Source organism: Hyperolius riggenbachi, chromosome 7 (genome assembly GCF_040937935.1).
Source record: "Hyperolius riggenbachi isolate aHypRig1 chromosome 7, aHypRig1.pri, whole genome shotgun sequence".
NCBI classification, from domain to species: domain Eukaryota; kingdom Metazoa; phylum Chordata; class Amphibia; order Anura; family Hyperoliidae; genus Hyperolius; species Hyperolius riggenbachi.
The window spans coordinates 117,607,379-117,623,557 of NC_090652.1; the positions used below are offsets into that span (position 1 = coordinate 117,607,379).

Sequence of the window (16,179 nt, forward strand, 5' to 3'; positions counted from 1 at the left end):
CATGCATGAGAAGGAAACTCTAAGCCTACTCCCTAATGGTGAGAAAAAGCTTACTGAGCATGCAAATGTGGTGGGCGGGGCTATGTGTGGTTCTGTTTCTGCACAGCAGGGTTTGCCTGGTGGACGAACGGAAAGTGACATTTCCAATTGTGATAATAAAAGCTTGTCTAGCCAGCAGGAGGAGATATCTCCTAAAGAAAGTTTGATTAATTTAAGAGATGAAAATGTTGCCATAAGTTTGAAGGTGGTTGAATCTATGGGCATAGACAATGGTAGCCTGGATGTTTCTGAGCCTTATGGTGATTGCCCAGCGCTCCCTATTGGGAATAATGTTAATATGCGAAAAAATAATGTCGATGATAAGAATGTGAATCTTAATAGTGATACTTCCATTACTTATGAAGTAATTGTTAAAGGGAAGAGAGCCAGATTAGTGGAAGAAGCTCCCCCTACTGGTGGAGCAGGTGAAAGTACAAAAAGTGTCCTTTCTTCTTCAGCAGAAGAAAAGTCTGAGAAGAAAAAACACAAAGGTCACAATAAGTCTGTTAAAAATGATATGGTGTTATCTGATACTGAAAGTGTGGTAATTGACTCTGTAGGTAATGAAGGAAGTGTGAATATCATAAACAGTGATATTTCCATGAGTAAACAAGTGATTCCAAATGAAGACCGATATAAAAAAGGCTCTTTAAACAGAATTACGACATTACACAAAATGTTTGAAAAAAAACCTTTTTTAGAGCGCAGGGAAAAGAGAATAGCTTGCCGTAGAGAAATGTTAGGGGATGAGGATGTGTTAGAAGAAGATTTTGTGGAACCACCTGAGGTAATCTTAGAAGATATTATCACAGAATTTTGCTCATTTGATATGATTTATAGAATTGAAAAGAAAAGGTTTATTATCTTAGACGGTCACTCAGATGAAGTTATGATCCATACGCTAGAATGCGGGGGTAAATTTGAGAAGATCCATACAGTAGGTGCGGGTGATCCGGATATTGGTTTACAAGCTGATTTTAGGGCAGGTGGCCAGAGATTTATTATTACAGGTGACAGGATTCTCTGGCACGACCAATCGGGGAAGCAAATCTTTGCAGAGTCAATAATAGGATTAGGTAGACATGCCCCTGAGACAGTTAAAGAAGCTTGTAAAAATCACATTCCAAAGCGCCTTCAAGTTCTGCAAGATATAGAAAAAGCTGAAGCAAGTGCAAATATGCAGAAACCTGTAGAGTCTGTTGCACTGGAGGTGCCGGATTTGGTGGGTGTAATCAGGGGTGGAGATTTCCCGCCCCTCGGGCCACCCTCGGGTCCGGCAGCTCTTGTTCTTCCGGATAATCAAACTCAAAAGACAAAACCTTTGTCCTATGCTAAGGCTGCCAGAAGTGTGCCCAGTGGAAGAAGAGTTCCAGCTCCCCTGGAGATGCAATTAGAAACCGGCATGCCAGGAAGAAGGAATGTAGTACGTCTTAAATGGGATAGTGAAGGGGTAGTTCCCAATAAAAAAGTTTTTGTATCTTTTCTTCTAGACATGGGGTTTAAGCCAGTTGATTTATTTGCCATTTTAGCTCCAGGGGATTCTCCTGCTTATTATGACATAAGTTTCATGTCACAACATGGGCTAGATTCTTTTATGGAGGAAAGACTCAAAGATACAATAAATAATAAATGGCATGGGTTTACAGTAATCCCATTATCCAGACAGTCTTTAATCAAAAAAGCCCATGTTGTGACCATGAATGAAAGTATCCCTGTACGTGATATTCTGGCATGGGTCCAGCACTTCTCTGACGTCATGGCCCCTCCACAGCGAGTCCTGGATGACATGGGGATATGGTGGGGGGAATATGAGGTGACCATCAAATTACGTACTAAGGATGGGGTGGTCGCCCATATTCCCCAGTCATCTTTGATAGGGAGAGATCGAATCACTGTATTTTACCCCGGTCAGCCCAGGACTTGCAACCGTTGTGGTAGGAGGGGCCATTTCGCCAGTAGCTGTCCTAACCCGAGGTGCAATTTGTGCCAGGAATTTGGACACTCTGCTAAAGAATGTAAGGCTATTAAATGTAATTTTTGTTTTGAGATGGGCCACCCATATACAGAGTGTCCGAATTCCTGGTGGCAGATGCCCTCGGAGTTAAAAAAAGCCGTGCTGGCCTCAATGGAAGAGGAAAGGTGTGAGTCTGCCCAAGCTATTCCTGATGTTTCTGTTTTGTCAGCTTCCAATGTGTTCCCTTCCAAGTCAGTCCTACCTAGTCCTCCTGTGTCTATTTCCTCTGACATTCAGGTCGGCACGGCCACAGCGAAGGCTGGACCCGTGAAAGGGTATCACGTTAGGGATGCAGCAGGAGGTGCCATTGGCTCTTCTGCCACTGGGCAACAGCCCAAAACTCAGAGGGGTTCGAGGGGCAGAGGCTGTAGGCAGCCTGTGCCTTCTACCTCTTCTGGAGAAACCACAAACCTTACCCCATCCCATCCTCACACCCGTTCCCACTCCCTTCCAAGATCCCTTTCCTCATCCCAACCTACTCCTCAATCCAAACCTAAATCTGATTTTCTTTTTCATCCGTCGTCTGGGGTGTCTTGTGACTCTCGGGCAGAAGATCCTCGTGCCCGGGATGATCCAGACTATCCAGAGGACAGACTAAAAAAAGTTAAAAAGAAGGGCAAAACAGTTGCCGAATTAAGAGATTTAGCGAGAGCTGAAGCTACTCGTAAAAGATCTGACATCAAATTGTCTAATAGGTTTGAGGCCTTACCTCTTGACCAAGGTGAAAACCTTTCTTCAGAAGAAGAGGCCATGGAAGTGGGTGGGCCACCACCTGATCAAGGAGATACTGTCTGATGTTCTTTGTTGTATAGATGTTGTGTTTTTATTTCTCTTTCTTGTCCTTTGTCTAGGAAACACAAAGGGAAACTTCAATTATCCTGATGGCTGCTCCCCCACCACTCATGTTGGCAACAATCAATGTTGCCAGCATTAAAAATCCCAGAGCTCGAAAATTGGCTTTTTCAATTCTGGCCAGCTTTGATGCTGATATTTTTTTCCTGCAGGAGACTAGACTCACCTCTACGGCTGACCTCTGGCTGGCTGAGAGGGACTGGAGGGCTGGTCTGAGTTTTTGGTCTCTTGCGGGAGAGCCTGGCAGTGGTGTGGCAGTTCTTTTTAGAACTGATATGGTAACATGCCGGCGGGTAATTGAAGTAGAGTTGGGTAGGTGTTTGGTCTTAGACATCTGTGTGAGGGGGCAGGACCTCAGGCTTATCAACATCTATGCCCACCCTCAGTCCAGAGGGGAGAGAAAACGCCTTTTCACACAGATCAGGCCTTTCCTTTTTTGTGCCTACCCGGTTATCCTTGGTGGTGATTTCAACACCGTTACTAGGGCTAGGGACAGGTCAAGTACCAGGGACCGGGTAGACATTGATAGTAGGTATTTAGTTAGACTGGTTAGTGAGGCTGATCTGGTGGATGTACACATTCGACATTCACCGGATCTCACGGGTTTCACGTTTACTAGAGGTAGTCATAGAAGTAGAATAGATAGGTTTTTTGTTTCTGAGGGTCTCACTACTTCAGCCCCAGGGCTGTTGGCAGTGGAATTCTCGGATCACCTTATCCTATCGGTGTGCTTGAATACTGCAGATGCTCCTCCCAGAGGTAGAGGTATTTGGAGGATGAATTCGTCCCTGCTGCTGGAAAGGAAAGTAAGACAATCTTTTGAGGAATTTTTTCATGCACAGGTTTCCATCCTGGACTGTTTTAACAGTAGGTCTGAGTGGTGGGAACTAGTCAAAAAGCGTGTGATTAAATTTTTCAAGGGTCTAGCATTAAGTAGAAGTATTGATAAAAACATTGCTTACCAACAACTAAGGAAGAGGTTAAACGTTCTCGTTTCTGAGGGCGGAGATCCGGGGGAGATCTCTGAGGTCAAACTTCGCCTCAAGCAGCAGCAGTACGACCGGCTGGCTTCTTTGATTCTGGAGAGGGATCATGGAAAATACCACTCGCCTGACCCTTACCAGAGTTACAAACAGAGTTCAGCGCTTAAAACGGTCAACGGTCTCAGAGATGGATCGGGGTCCCTGGCAAAGTCCAGGTCAGGGATCTTGTCCATCGCTAGAGAGTTTTACGCTGATCTGCTTGGAGAGAAGCCACTTGACCAAACGAGGATGGAGGATTTCTTGGCTTCTACACCGGGTTTGGGAAATGTGAATGTTTCTGCTTCAAATTTGACAGGAGAAATTACTGTAGAAGAAGTCGCGAAGGCCATTGGTGGTCTCGCACCGAAAAAGACCCCGGGTCCGGATGGGTTGACGGCTGAATTCTACAAGGCTTTCACACCCATCTTGGCTCCTCAATTGGCTGGTGTTTTTAACGACTGTCTTGCTGAGGGCCAGTTACCGCCCTCCATGAGACAATCTGCGGTTATTCTCTTGTCAAAAGGTCGCGATCCTGAGATGATTGAGAATTGGCGTCCCATCAGCCTTCTCAACATCGACAGGAAGATCCTGGCAAAAGTTTTGTTCTGGCGTCTGTCCCAGGTAACGAATATGCTTTCCTGCCATCAGCACTGTTCTGTTTCAGGTAGGAGCACACTCTCAGCACTATTGGCTGTCCGGGAAGTCCTGGAACGGTGCAGGGCTGAAGGTTGGGGAAAGTACTTGCTGACTTTGGATCAGTCAAAGGCTTTTGATCGAGTCAATCACAAGTATCTGTGGCGTCTGCTTTGCGTTTATGGTTTGCCGGGAGGTTTTGTTAATTGGCTACAGACATTATACAAAGGGGCTGAAAGTTTCATGCTCATCAATGGATGGGTCGGCCAGCCTTTTGAGGTGAGTTCTGGGGTCCGCCAGGGTTGCCCTCTGAGTTCTCTGCTATATGTGTTTGCCATTGACCCCTTCGTGAGGAGGCTAGATGGCGGCACACTTGGTGGAGTTCCGGGGGGTGTCCCTGGTGTCTCGCCTCTGAAGGTGTTGGCATATGCTGACGATGTTACTGTAGTGATCTCAGGGGCAGAGGAGGCGTTGGTGGTTGCCGAAGAGATCACTGAGTACTCATTGGCATCAGGTTCAAAGATCAATTCAGATAAAAGTGAAACTTTCTGGATGGGAAAGGATGGAGAATCCTTTGAACTTCCAGGTTCCTTCCCTGTGCCTCAACCCGAAATAAAAATCCTTGGCATCAGATTCGGCCCAGGCGATTATGGCCTACGAAATTGGGAAAGCAAACTAGAGGATGTCAGCGCAAAAGTAGTGCGTTGGAAGAGTTGGAGTTTAACTCTTAGAGAAAGGGTTGACTTGATCAAAACCTATCTGGTTCCAATCATGTTATATGTCAGCTACGTTGCAATTTTGCCAGCATCCCTGTATACCAGGATCAACGGCTTGTTCTTCCAGATGCTCTGGGGGAACAAGCTCAACCATGTACGCAGGAACATTACTTTCAAAACTAGGCGGGAGGGTGGCCTAGGGATGGTCAACCCGATTGTTTTTTTCTCTCTGATTTTCATTAAGTACAACGTTGGTAATATGCTTGCAGAGAGCCCGCCTAGTTGGGTTAGTATTTTTCAGACCTGGTGTGAGCCTTTCCTTACGAGTTGGAAGAGCGGAGGCCCAGTGAAAAATTTGAGAGCACGCCATGGCTACCTTCCGGCCTACGTTATGCCTTGTATGAAGAAATTATTGCAGTGGGGATTGACGGTGGAAGATATCAGATCGGCCGAGAGGAAAGCCCTCTTGGTCCGGGTGATAGATTCTTATTGTCATGACACACTGGCCCTGAGAGATTGCCCAGGCACAATCTTAGAGGAGGGATTACGAGTGCTTAACTCGTCGCGAATTCCGAACAAATTGTGGGACATCGCCTGGCTTACTTTCCAGGGCAAACTTTATGTTGGGGGGAACATGAGATGCAGGAGTGTGGTTGAGCGTGTTTGTCCTCGACAGGGGTGCACTGTTGAGGAGAGCATGGACCACTTCCTGTTGTCGTGTCCTTTCAATATAGAGGTATATAAACAGGTGGGTGGGGCCCTCAATATCCCATTTCTGGAGCATCTTAGTTATGCTGAGTGGGCATATGGAGCTTTCAACCAACGCCAGGGTTATGATTTGTGCACTTTATATATAGTCAGTTTAGTGGTTAGGCGCTACACTTGGTTAGCACGGTGTGATTTAGCTATTAGACAAAAAATCTTGCCTGTCCAGGTGGTGGTGAGCAACATACTCGGTGAGGTCGGGCAAATTCGGTACTTGGAGAGGCGTAAGCTGGGAAGAGGGGCTTGGGTTCTGGCGTGGCAGAACATCAGGCCTCCTTGACCTAGCGAAGTCTCTCTTGGTGATGGGTCTTTTCTGTCTCTTACTACTCCACTGTAGTTTTTTGACTTTTTTTGTTTAATTTTTTGAAGATAGGCCGCAAACACAAAGGAGTTATCCCTTTGTGTTTCCTCGTATATGTTTTTGGTTGAGGTTTTATTATTTTTTCATTTTATTTGTTTTTTTTTTGCACTGTCATGTGGTCTTTTTTTTTATTTAGTCTTGTTTCCTTGTTTGTCTTTAGTCCTCTGTATTCTAATTTATGGACGTAAAAGTTCCATAGTTGACTGTATGAGCGGTGTGTGTAACTTTATGTTGGTGCTTTTATTTGCGTGATTGTTGTAATGTAGGTGCTGTTGTGTGTTTTTTTTTTTTTTTTTTTTTTTTTTTTTTTGCTGCTGCTGTTGTGGTGGGTTTAGTCCTGTTTTAGTATGATTGAGTATGTATGTGTATCTCCTTGACAATCTTTTTTTTTCCTATGGGCCATATATATTTTGATGTGATTGATATCTCTAAGGAAAATATCCTTGTGTAATATTTCTTTTTGATGTGCATACTTTTATTACTATTTATGTGTATGCTAATGCATTTTTCTTTGATTATTTTTTAATAAAAATATCACAATCTAATCCTACCATAGTCATAATGTAATGATCTACCATATTATTATGTAGTTATATAGCACTAACATCTTCTGCTGAACTTTACAGAGTACATAGTCATGTCACTGACTGTCCTTAGAGGAGCTCACAGTCTAATCCTGTGTCAAAATAAACACATGACGTAGCTGCAAATGAATATTGAATACTAACCTCACCGTCAGTTCCTCTCAGAAGCTCACCATTTTCTTCTTACAATGATGCCTTCCAGTTCTGACAATATTTTGTCAGAACTGAAATATACCAGTTGCTGTCAGTTATATATCAGCAGTTGTCAGTTACAACTGAATGTGCAAGGTAATGTCCATGTTTCCCTATGGCTCAAGTGGTGTGATATTACAGTTTAACAGTGTGCTGACCAGGAAGCTGTTAAGGGGTAATGGCCATTTTTAAAATGGAGGATGGAGAATTTAATTGATCACAGTGGACAAATGGGACGCAGGAGAGGAGAAAGAGATTGAGGAGTATACAGGAGGTAAGTATGATCTGTGTATGGTATTTTTTACTTTTTATTTTCAGTTCAGGTTCTCTTTAAAGGAGTCATCAAGGGATATGAGGAAAATAAGTGCCACTTACCCGGGGCTTCGTCCAGGCTGACCAGGACGAAGGCTGACCAGGAGGTCAGCCTGTACTGCACCTGCGTGAGCGTCGCTATCACTGCCACGTGGACCGGAGCGTACTGCGCAGGCGTAGTAGTTCTGCGCCTCTGCAGTATGCTCCGGTCCACGTGGCGGTGATTGACAGCACCCCTCACGCAGGTGCAGTACCTCCTGGTCGGCCTGACGTCATCGCCGGGGACCGGAAAGCTTCACAAGCGAACGGCTCATCGCAGAGCTGCACCAAGGGACATGCTGGGAGCTTGAGGCTGGACGAAGCCCCGGGTAAGTAGCACTTATTTTCCTTCAATTCCCTTGAGGACTCCTTTAAGGCATAAATAAGGGACAGCTGGAGAGGTCTGACTTCTAGCTCTGCACTTTTACTACTTTCTAAGCAAAGCACAGGAGACACAGCAGTGTAAAGCATGCTGGCAGCCTGTCACTGAGTCTGCACTGCTCTCTGCTTTGTTTCTGAACTCAAAGTAAAAAAAAGTTCAGGCTCAGAAGTCAGACCTCTCTCCCCCTCCCCCAGATGCATCAGACAGGCAGCGTTTTCACACTGTATACATTTTATCAGATGCTGGAGATTACCTGTCATGCCTGTGGGAGAGAAACAGTGAGGAGGACAGTGGATGAGTGAGCAGGCTGCTAGATACACGCTGCTCACTCTCCTGAAAGCTGCTGGCACTGAACGAGATTTGGGGGCGTGGCTGGCTCACTCTGCTGCCTGTCTCTTGTTGAAGGAGACTTTTTTTTTCCCCCAAACACCAGGAGAGAGCTTGTGACGTTTCTAAACGTCACTACCCAGAAGGCACTGAGAGTAGGCTAATTATTATACATCCGCGGAGGCAGCTAGTGTGGTGGGCGTGGCTTACTGGTTAAAGCTACAGAAACTAAGTAAATGTATATTATTTTACTAGGAGATACTTGTTTTTCCCCTATAAAGTGGGCATGATGTACACACTGGTGCTGAGTACAATAGGAGGTTACAGTTCCTCTTTAAGTGGGCTTTGCTATTAACCGCTAAAGTCGGCGGATTTTTACCGTAATGTAAAACGCAGAAAATCTGCATCTGCCTATTTTCTGCATTTTACATTACAGTAAAAATCTGCCGAATTTAGTGGTTAATAGCAAAGCCCCCGTAAGTCCTAGAAACACCAAATTTTCAGGGTTTATTAAACAGAATCTTCTGAACAAGAGGAAAAAAACAGTTTTCAAAAAGACCTTATAGTTTTTGAGAAAATCAATGTTAAAGTTGGGTGAAATTTCTGCGATTTCCGTCGGAAATTCCGCATTGGAATGCGGAAATTGGTAGCGGAAAGCCGAATCGATAATTAGCAATGGCGGAATGTGGATTTACCGCGGAATCGGAAATTGGCATTCCGACTATCCCTAGTTGCCAACCAGCTAGAAGCCAGGCTTTCAGATAACTACATATTTAATACCTTTCAGTCAGGATTCAGGAAAAGGCACAGCACTGAAATGGCACTAGCCCCAGTAATGAATGATCTACTTACAGCAAGAGACAAGGGTGAGTGCTCAATTCTGATTCTCCTTGACTTTTCTGCAGCTTTTGATACAGTGGTGTAATGAATAGCGGAGATGCCGCCGCGCAGTCTGGCGGCGGGGCGGCTGTCTCCGCGTTCAGACCGGCGGTTTCCGCACAGCAGCATGCGTCTGGTTTGTCTGAGCCTTCTAGTGCACACAGATGGAGAGCTACCCGTGCGCGTGCCAGAAGACAGGACCTTTATGCCAGCAGAAGGGGAATCAGCTGATCAGGCCCATCAGCAGATCCCAGCTGGACTCTGGATTGGCTGAGTGGCTCGGGCGGAGCTGCACAGCACTGCAAGTATATATAGATCTTGCTTGTCAGTTGCTGGTTGTCTGCCGTTGCGAATATTTACGTGTGAGCACTCAGACCTCAGTCAGATCCCACAGTGTGTTAGAACCAGGTGGACCTGGGAATTCACACTTAGCCAGATTACGCTCTTGTAACTACTGTGTTATACTTTAGACCAGTTCCAGGGTGTTGAGACCACGGACCTCACACCAAAGCTTAGGATTACTGTGTCATTGCTGTGTTATACTTTAGACCAGTTCCAGGGTGTTGAGACCACGGATCTCACACCCAAGCTTAGGATTACTGTGTCATTGCTGTGTTATACTTTAGACCAGTTCCAGGGTGTTGAGACCAAGGACCTCACACCCAAGTATAGGACACTGTGTTATTCCTTAGACTAGTTCCAGGGTGTCGAGACCAAGGACCTCACACCCCAGACTAGGATTGTGCTTTTATCTGTCTACCAGTTGCCCGACCTTTCTGGGTGTCACTCATTCCTTGAGTGTTCAGCCTGTCTGTACTATCCGTGACACTATTCCACCAAGTGTCAGTTAGCTGCAGGGACCTCCTGCTCCTCAGTGAGTCCTTCCTGCAGTGCAGCCAGTGGCCTCTATCTCATAGGAGTCCCCTGGCTGCAGTACAGTCTGATTACCAGTTTACCAGGGAATCACTGGCTGCCAGATTATCTCTATCCCCTCTATTAGGAGATAGTCTCTGCATAGCCGAGGGCCACCTGCTCCTCAGGTGGTCTCTGGCCAAAGTATCTCTGTCTCCCGCCTCTTGGGAGATAGCCTACAGTTGCACCAAACACTTACACTTCATTAGGTGTCCAGAGGTTAGTCATACTTGTATTATTGGTGATTCTGCAGATCATCCATAATCAGGTATACGTCTGTATTGTTGATGATTCTGCAGATCATCAATAATCAGATTCTCTCTGTGTGCTGACACCAATCGTTACAAGTGGATCACAAAATATTAATCCAGCAATTGAAGAATTACTGTGGCCTAAGGGGTACTGTCCTCAGTTGGTTTCAGTCCTTTCTATCTGGCAGGACACACGAAGTGTGTCTGGGCACCCACTACTCTAATCCAGTGCCACTTGCTTATGGAGTCCCACAGGGTTCTGTGCTATCACTGTTACTTTTTGCAGTCTACATGCTCCTAGTGGGCAAAATAGTCCAGAACTATGGCCAAGGGTATCATTTTATGCGGAAGACACACAACTGTATCTGTCCTTCAAGCCTGGCCCACAAGACCCATCAGCATCCATCAATGCCTGTCTAGTGCAATTACAAAACAGGATGAACACCAGCTGGTTGAGGCTGAACTCATGTATTTGTATCCTCCCACCTGGACTACTGCAATGTCCTGTTCGTCGGATCCCCGGATAAGGTTCTGCACCCCTTACAACTAGTACAGAATGCAGCAGCCAAACTCCTAGTCCATGCCCCCTGCAGCTTACACATCACCCCAGTACTGCAAACTCTCCACTGGTTGCCAGTAAAATGCAGAATCCATTTTAAAACCTGCCTGCTGACATTCAAGACTCTAAACCACATGTGACCCAAGTACACAGTGGATCTGTTGGAACTATATGCACCAACACGCACCCTTGTACTTACAGGAGTTAAGATATCCTAAAGGTCATTAGCAGGGGCGTAGGAATAGGCCCTGCAGCCCCTGCGCCCGCGGGGGGGCCCGGCCCCCCCCCCGGGGCCCGCTCGGGGCCGTTTTGTGGGTGCTGGAGGGGTGGCAGCATGAGGGGAAAGCCTTGCCCACAGTCGGCGGGGAGAGGGGTAGTTCCCCCCTCTCCCTCACCTCGGGGCTCTCCCCTCTGTGCTCCCCTCCAGCTCGTAAGTGTCTGTGGGGCTGTGGTGGGCAGCGAGCGGTGGGCAGATACATACCTGCTTCCGTGCGTTCCATCGGAGACTTCTCCCTCTTGCGGCTGACGTCACTTCCGGAAGTGACGTCAGCCGCTAGAGGGAGAAGTCTCCGATGGAACGCACGGAAGCAGGTATGTATCTGCCCGCCGCTCGCTGCCCACCACAGCCCCACAGACACTTACAAGCTGGAGGGGAGCGCAGAGGGGAGAGCCCCGAGGTGAGGGAGAGGGGGGAACTACCCCTCTCCCCGCCGACTGTGGGCAAGGCTTTCCCCTCATGCTGCCACCCCTCCAGCACCCACAAAACGGCCGCGAGCGGGCCCGGGGGGGGGGGGGCCCGCTCAGAAAATCTGCAGGTGGGCCCGGTGGGGCCTAGTTACGCCCCTGGTCATTAGGTCAATAATAAGTACTGCACTGATCAGGTGAGGAAACACCCATTGTTATCTGCTTGGGTTTAAACTTTTACCACCTAATTTGCCATCATTTTTAACATATCTAGGCTAGGTTTACAGGATCAATTATGTTCTTCAAAGTTCTTCAGTTTAGGAGAATAGTTGATCAGTATTAATAAAAATGTATAACTCTTACCATTCATTTTCATCTTGCCATTCTTAGCGTTGCTAGCCTTCATCATAGGTTGCACCTCAGCTCTAGTCAGTTCTCTGGCATCTGCTGAAAATCTCTTCAAGAAGTACCTGGCATAAAAAATGTAAGAGGTAAGCAGCCATGGCTCACAGTGGAAAGCAGAAAATCAGAAACTTTACATATAATAATGGTTAGCACTTTCTGTAATCAGGTTAAACAATAGAGATGGCCCGAACTGTTCGCCGGCGGACAGTTACCCGCAAATGACGTCTGTTCGCCTGTTCTCCCACCGGCGAACACATGGCACGCTAGATCCGCCCCCCCATACATCATCATGGATCAAAAATTGATCCCTCACCCCAGAGTCAGCAGACACATTGCAGCCAATCAGCTATCCCTTCCTCCTGGATCACACCCCTTTATAAAAAGGCCAGCACGGCAGCCAATTTATAGTATGTCTGTGTGCTGTGTGAAGCAGTTTAGGGAGAGCTGTGCTGTGCTGAAAGGGATAGCGTTAGTTAGGCCTGTGTTCTGCGTTTTCAGTGCAGTTTTTTGCTGCTACGGTAGTACTAGTCACCGTCCTGATCACCCAATAGCCTTTGTAAGTGCTGTTTTTTTTTTTTGGATTGTTAAAGCATCAGGCCTAGAGGCCTCACCAGCACCAGGACTCACCCTGCATGACACAACAGTGAAATTCCTACTGTACGCAGATGACCGCTTACTGCTATCACCAACTAATGAAGGTCTACAAGACAGCCTAGAAATCCTGGAGAAATTCAGCACAACATGGGCACTCCCCATTAATCTGTAGAAAACTAAAACCATGGTGTTCCAGAGGAAAAACACAAGGTCAGCCCAGAGCCCATCCCTTACACTAAATGACTGTGAAATCAGCAGAACTGATAAATATACCTACCTTGGTCTGGAAATCAACCAATCTGGAAGTCTTAAATCAGCCATAGAGGCCCTGAAAGCCAAAGTTTGCAGAACGTTCTATGCCATCAGGAAAGAACTGTACCACCTCAAACCAGCAGTGAGGCTCTGGCTGAAAGTCTTTGACAGTGTCATCACCCCAATCCTACTCTATGGACCGAAATATGGGGCCCCATCACCTACCCAGATCAATCAAAATGGGAATCTAGCCCCCCAGAAATATTCCACCTGGAATTCTGCAAACACTTTCTCCAGGTCCATCGGAGTGCCTCAAACAATGCCTGCTGAGCTGGGTAGACTACTGCTTGAGATACAGAAGAGCGTGTTGTCCTACTGGGCCCATCTACAGAGCAGCAGGCCTGACTCGCCCCACTACAAAGCTATGCTGCACAATGAAGACCAAGAAAAGCCTTGTGCCCTGAAAGAAGTTGTCAACTCTCTGGTCCCTCCAAACTCAGATCTACAAGTCCCATCAAGAGCCCAGATAAAGCACACCACAGCCAAGAGCAAAGAGGACTATGTAGATAAATGGAGCAATGAAATAAAACAGTCACAAAAGCTAACCATATACCAGTCCCTACAGAGAGAATATAAAATAGCCCCATACCTGGAAAAGCTTCATAACCCTCAAGAGAGGAAAATCCTGAGCATCTACAGACTGAGTGCTCACAACCTCGAAATAGAGTCTGGGAGACACAGGCAGAAATACAAACCCAGGGAGGAGAGACTGTGCCAACACTGTGAGCAAAAGACCCTCGAGGACGAAAATCACTTCCTGCTGCACTGCCCCAAATATACCGCTACCAGGAAAACCTTCTTTAAGAAACTGATGGAACTATTTCCAGACTTTCACACATTAGAGAATGAGAGAAAACACTGCATTCTACTAGGAGAAGAGAAATCCACAGTGACAATCGCTGCACACTATGTCACAGCATGCCACAGACTGAGAGGAGCATAAATGAACTGTAAACTCCCCCCCCCCCCCCAAATGTCCACAAACTGCTAACTCACTGCACCCCCACCCCATCCCATGTCCCTCATTCCCCTTTGCTTTGGCAATGCCTGTATTGAAGCTTGGTCATGCCAATAAAGCTATCTTTGATTTGATTTGATAAGGTGCTGTTCTGTGTGTCCACTGTCCAGAGCACCTGAGCTGTTGTAGGAGACAGGTGTACAGCTCTGCTAGTGCTACAGTACCTTACCCAAGAGCGAAGTGTCACTCAAAAAAAAAAAAACACACCTGAGAGAACAGAATAACCACTATTATACTGTCATCTATTATTCACGTCTGCGCTGTATAAAGCCTCACTGTCTGTCAGGGCCCAATATTGTATGGTGATTGTAGCATACAGGAGAAACCTATCTGTCACCTGAGTGAAGTGACAATCAGTTCCTCACTGGCAGGGCGTTTATTTCTGCTATTGTAATATTGTGTACAAAAAATGACAGGCAGAGGCAGGCCACTGGGTTGTGCTGCTGTGATTTCCTGTGACCCCAGCTATATGTCCCAGTGTGCAGAGGGCACGTACCTTGAACTCACAAAATGCCACAGAAGTAATTGACTGGCTTACACAGCAGCACACCCCATCTTCCACTGCTTTTCCTAGGAACCTTGCCTCTTGCCACACCATCCTCATCCTGCTCTGATATGGGCACTCCATGACGTACCACTTGCCCCACCACCACCACTACCACCACAGGCACTTCGCTTGATGTGTCAGAGGAGTTATTTACACATCAGTTTGTGAAAATTAGTGATACCCAAGCATTATTGTCAGAAGATGAAGGAGATAAGGATAGTACACCTGATATGAATCAGTAAGGCAATATTATACAGGTGGACATAAGGTGTGATGATGTCTCAGCTGCAGCTGCCTTTTGTGAGTTGTCAGATGCGAGTGAAGCAGCTGATGCTGATGATGTGTCGATGGATGTGATGTGGGTGCCCACAAAAAGAGATCAAGAGGAGGACAGTTCAGATGGGAGACAGAGAGAGGGAGCAGAAAACGAGTATGAAGCAGGGAGAGCTTGAAAGGATTTGGTGGTAAACAGCATGTATCCGCACCTGGGGTCAGCCAGCTTCTACTGTTACCACCAGAATGCCATCATCGCAAGGCTCTGCAGTGTGGCATTTTTTTCGTGTGTCCGCCTCTTGTGTCTGACAGCTCTCTTTAACTCACACCACAGATTTTCAATTATATTCAGGTCTGGGGACTGAGATAGCCATTCCAGAATGCTGTACTTGTTCCTCTGCATGAATGCCTTAGTGGATTTTGAGCAATGTTTAGGGTCGCTGTCTTGTTGAAAGATCCAGCCCTGGCGCAGCTTTAGCTTGTCACTGATTCCTGGACATTGGTCTCCAGAATCTGCTGGTCCTTAGTGGAATGCATGCATCCCTCAATTTTGACAAGATTCCCAGTCCCTGCACTGGCCACACAGCCCCACAGCATGATGGAACCACCACCATATTTTACTGTTGGTAGTGTAACGATTGGTGTCAGCACGCAGAGAGAATCTGATTATTGGTGATCTGCAGTATCACCAAGAATGCAGATATATACCTGACTATTGATGATATGTAGTATCACCGATAATCAGATATATTGCTAACCTCTGGACACCTAAGGATAAGTGAGTGTTTGGTGTAACAGTAATACTTTCAGTAATGTTCCTGCTGAGAAGGTGGTATACAATATAGAGACACAGCTCTGGCAGAACAGGAACCTTCCAGCAGCCTGAGGCTCTCCGGGGGGAGGAGTCAGGCTGGATACGGGAAGGACCTAGGAGTGAATGACACCTAAGATGGATGTCACTATCTGATCTGGAGACTATCTCTTTTAAGGGGAGAGATAACTCTCGACGTCGGGCACACCGGGTCGGCAACACACTGACAGATAAAGTACAAAGACAGAAGGCTGATTCGGTATCCAAGTCAAGCAGGGTCTGGCAACGGAATATCAGATATACGAGGTACCGAATCAGAAGACAGAGAAGTAGTCAGAAAAGCTATAAGTCATAACATATATCAAACAATGCCTATTCTGGGTGCGAGGTCCTTGGTCTCAGCACCCCGGAACTAGTCTGAAGAATACACAGATGATAATACAGTATTTCCTAGACTGGGTGCGAGGTCCGTAGTCTCAGCACCCTGGAACTAGCTTAAGCAAAAACAGAATACAATTCAAATAATCTGGCTAAGTGTGTATTCCCAGGTCCACCTGGTTCAAACACACTGAGGATCTGACTAGGTCTGAGTGCTTCCACGTAGTAGTGATCGCAACGGCAGACAACTTGCAAGTGACCAGCAGGAACTATATATGGAGTAGTGCTCTCCAGCACCACCCCTAATTGCTCAACCAA

General features: G+C 46.5%; 1 protein-coding gene across 1 annotated transcript in view; it reads right to left on the bottom strand.

Moving 5' to 3' along the window:
- LOC137525642 (parvalbumin beta-like) overlaps positions 1–16,179 on the bottom strand; it is a 208,042-nt gene that overhangs the window by 24,672 nt on the left and 167,191 nt on the right. Inside the window, exon 4 of the mRNA XM_068246794.1 lies at positions 11,887–11,993. Within this exon, the coding sequence (XP_068102895.1) occupies positions 11,887–11,993 (107 nt within the window). The remainder of the gene's footprint in view (positions 1–11,886; positions 11,994–16,179) is intronic.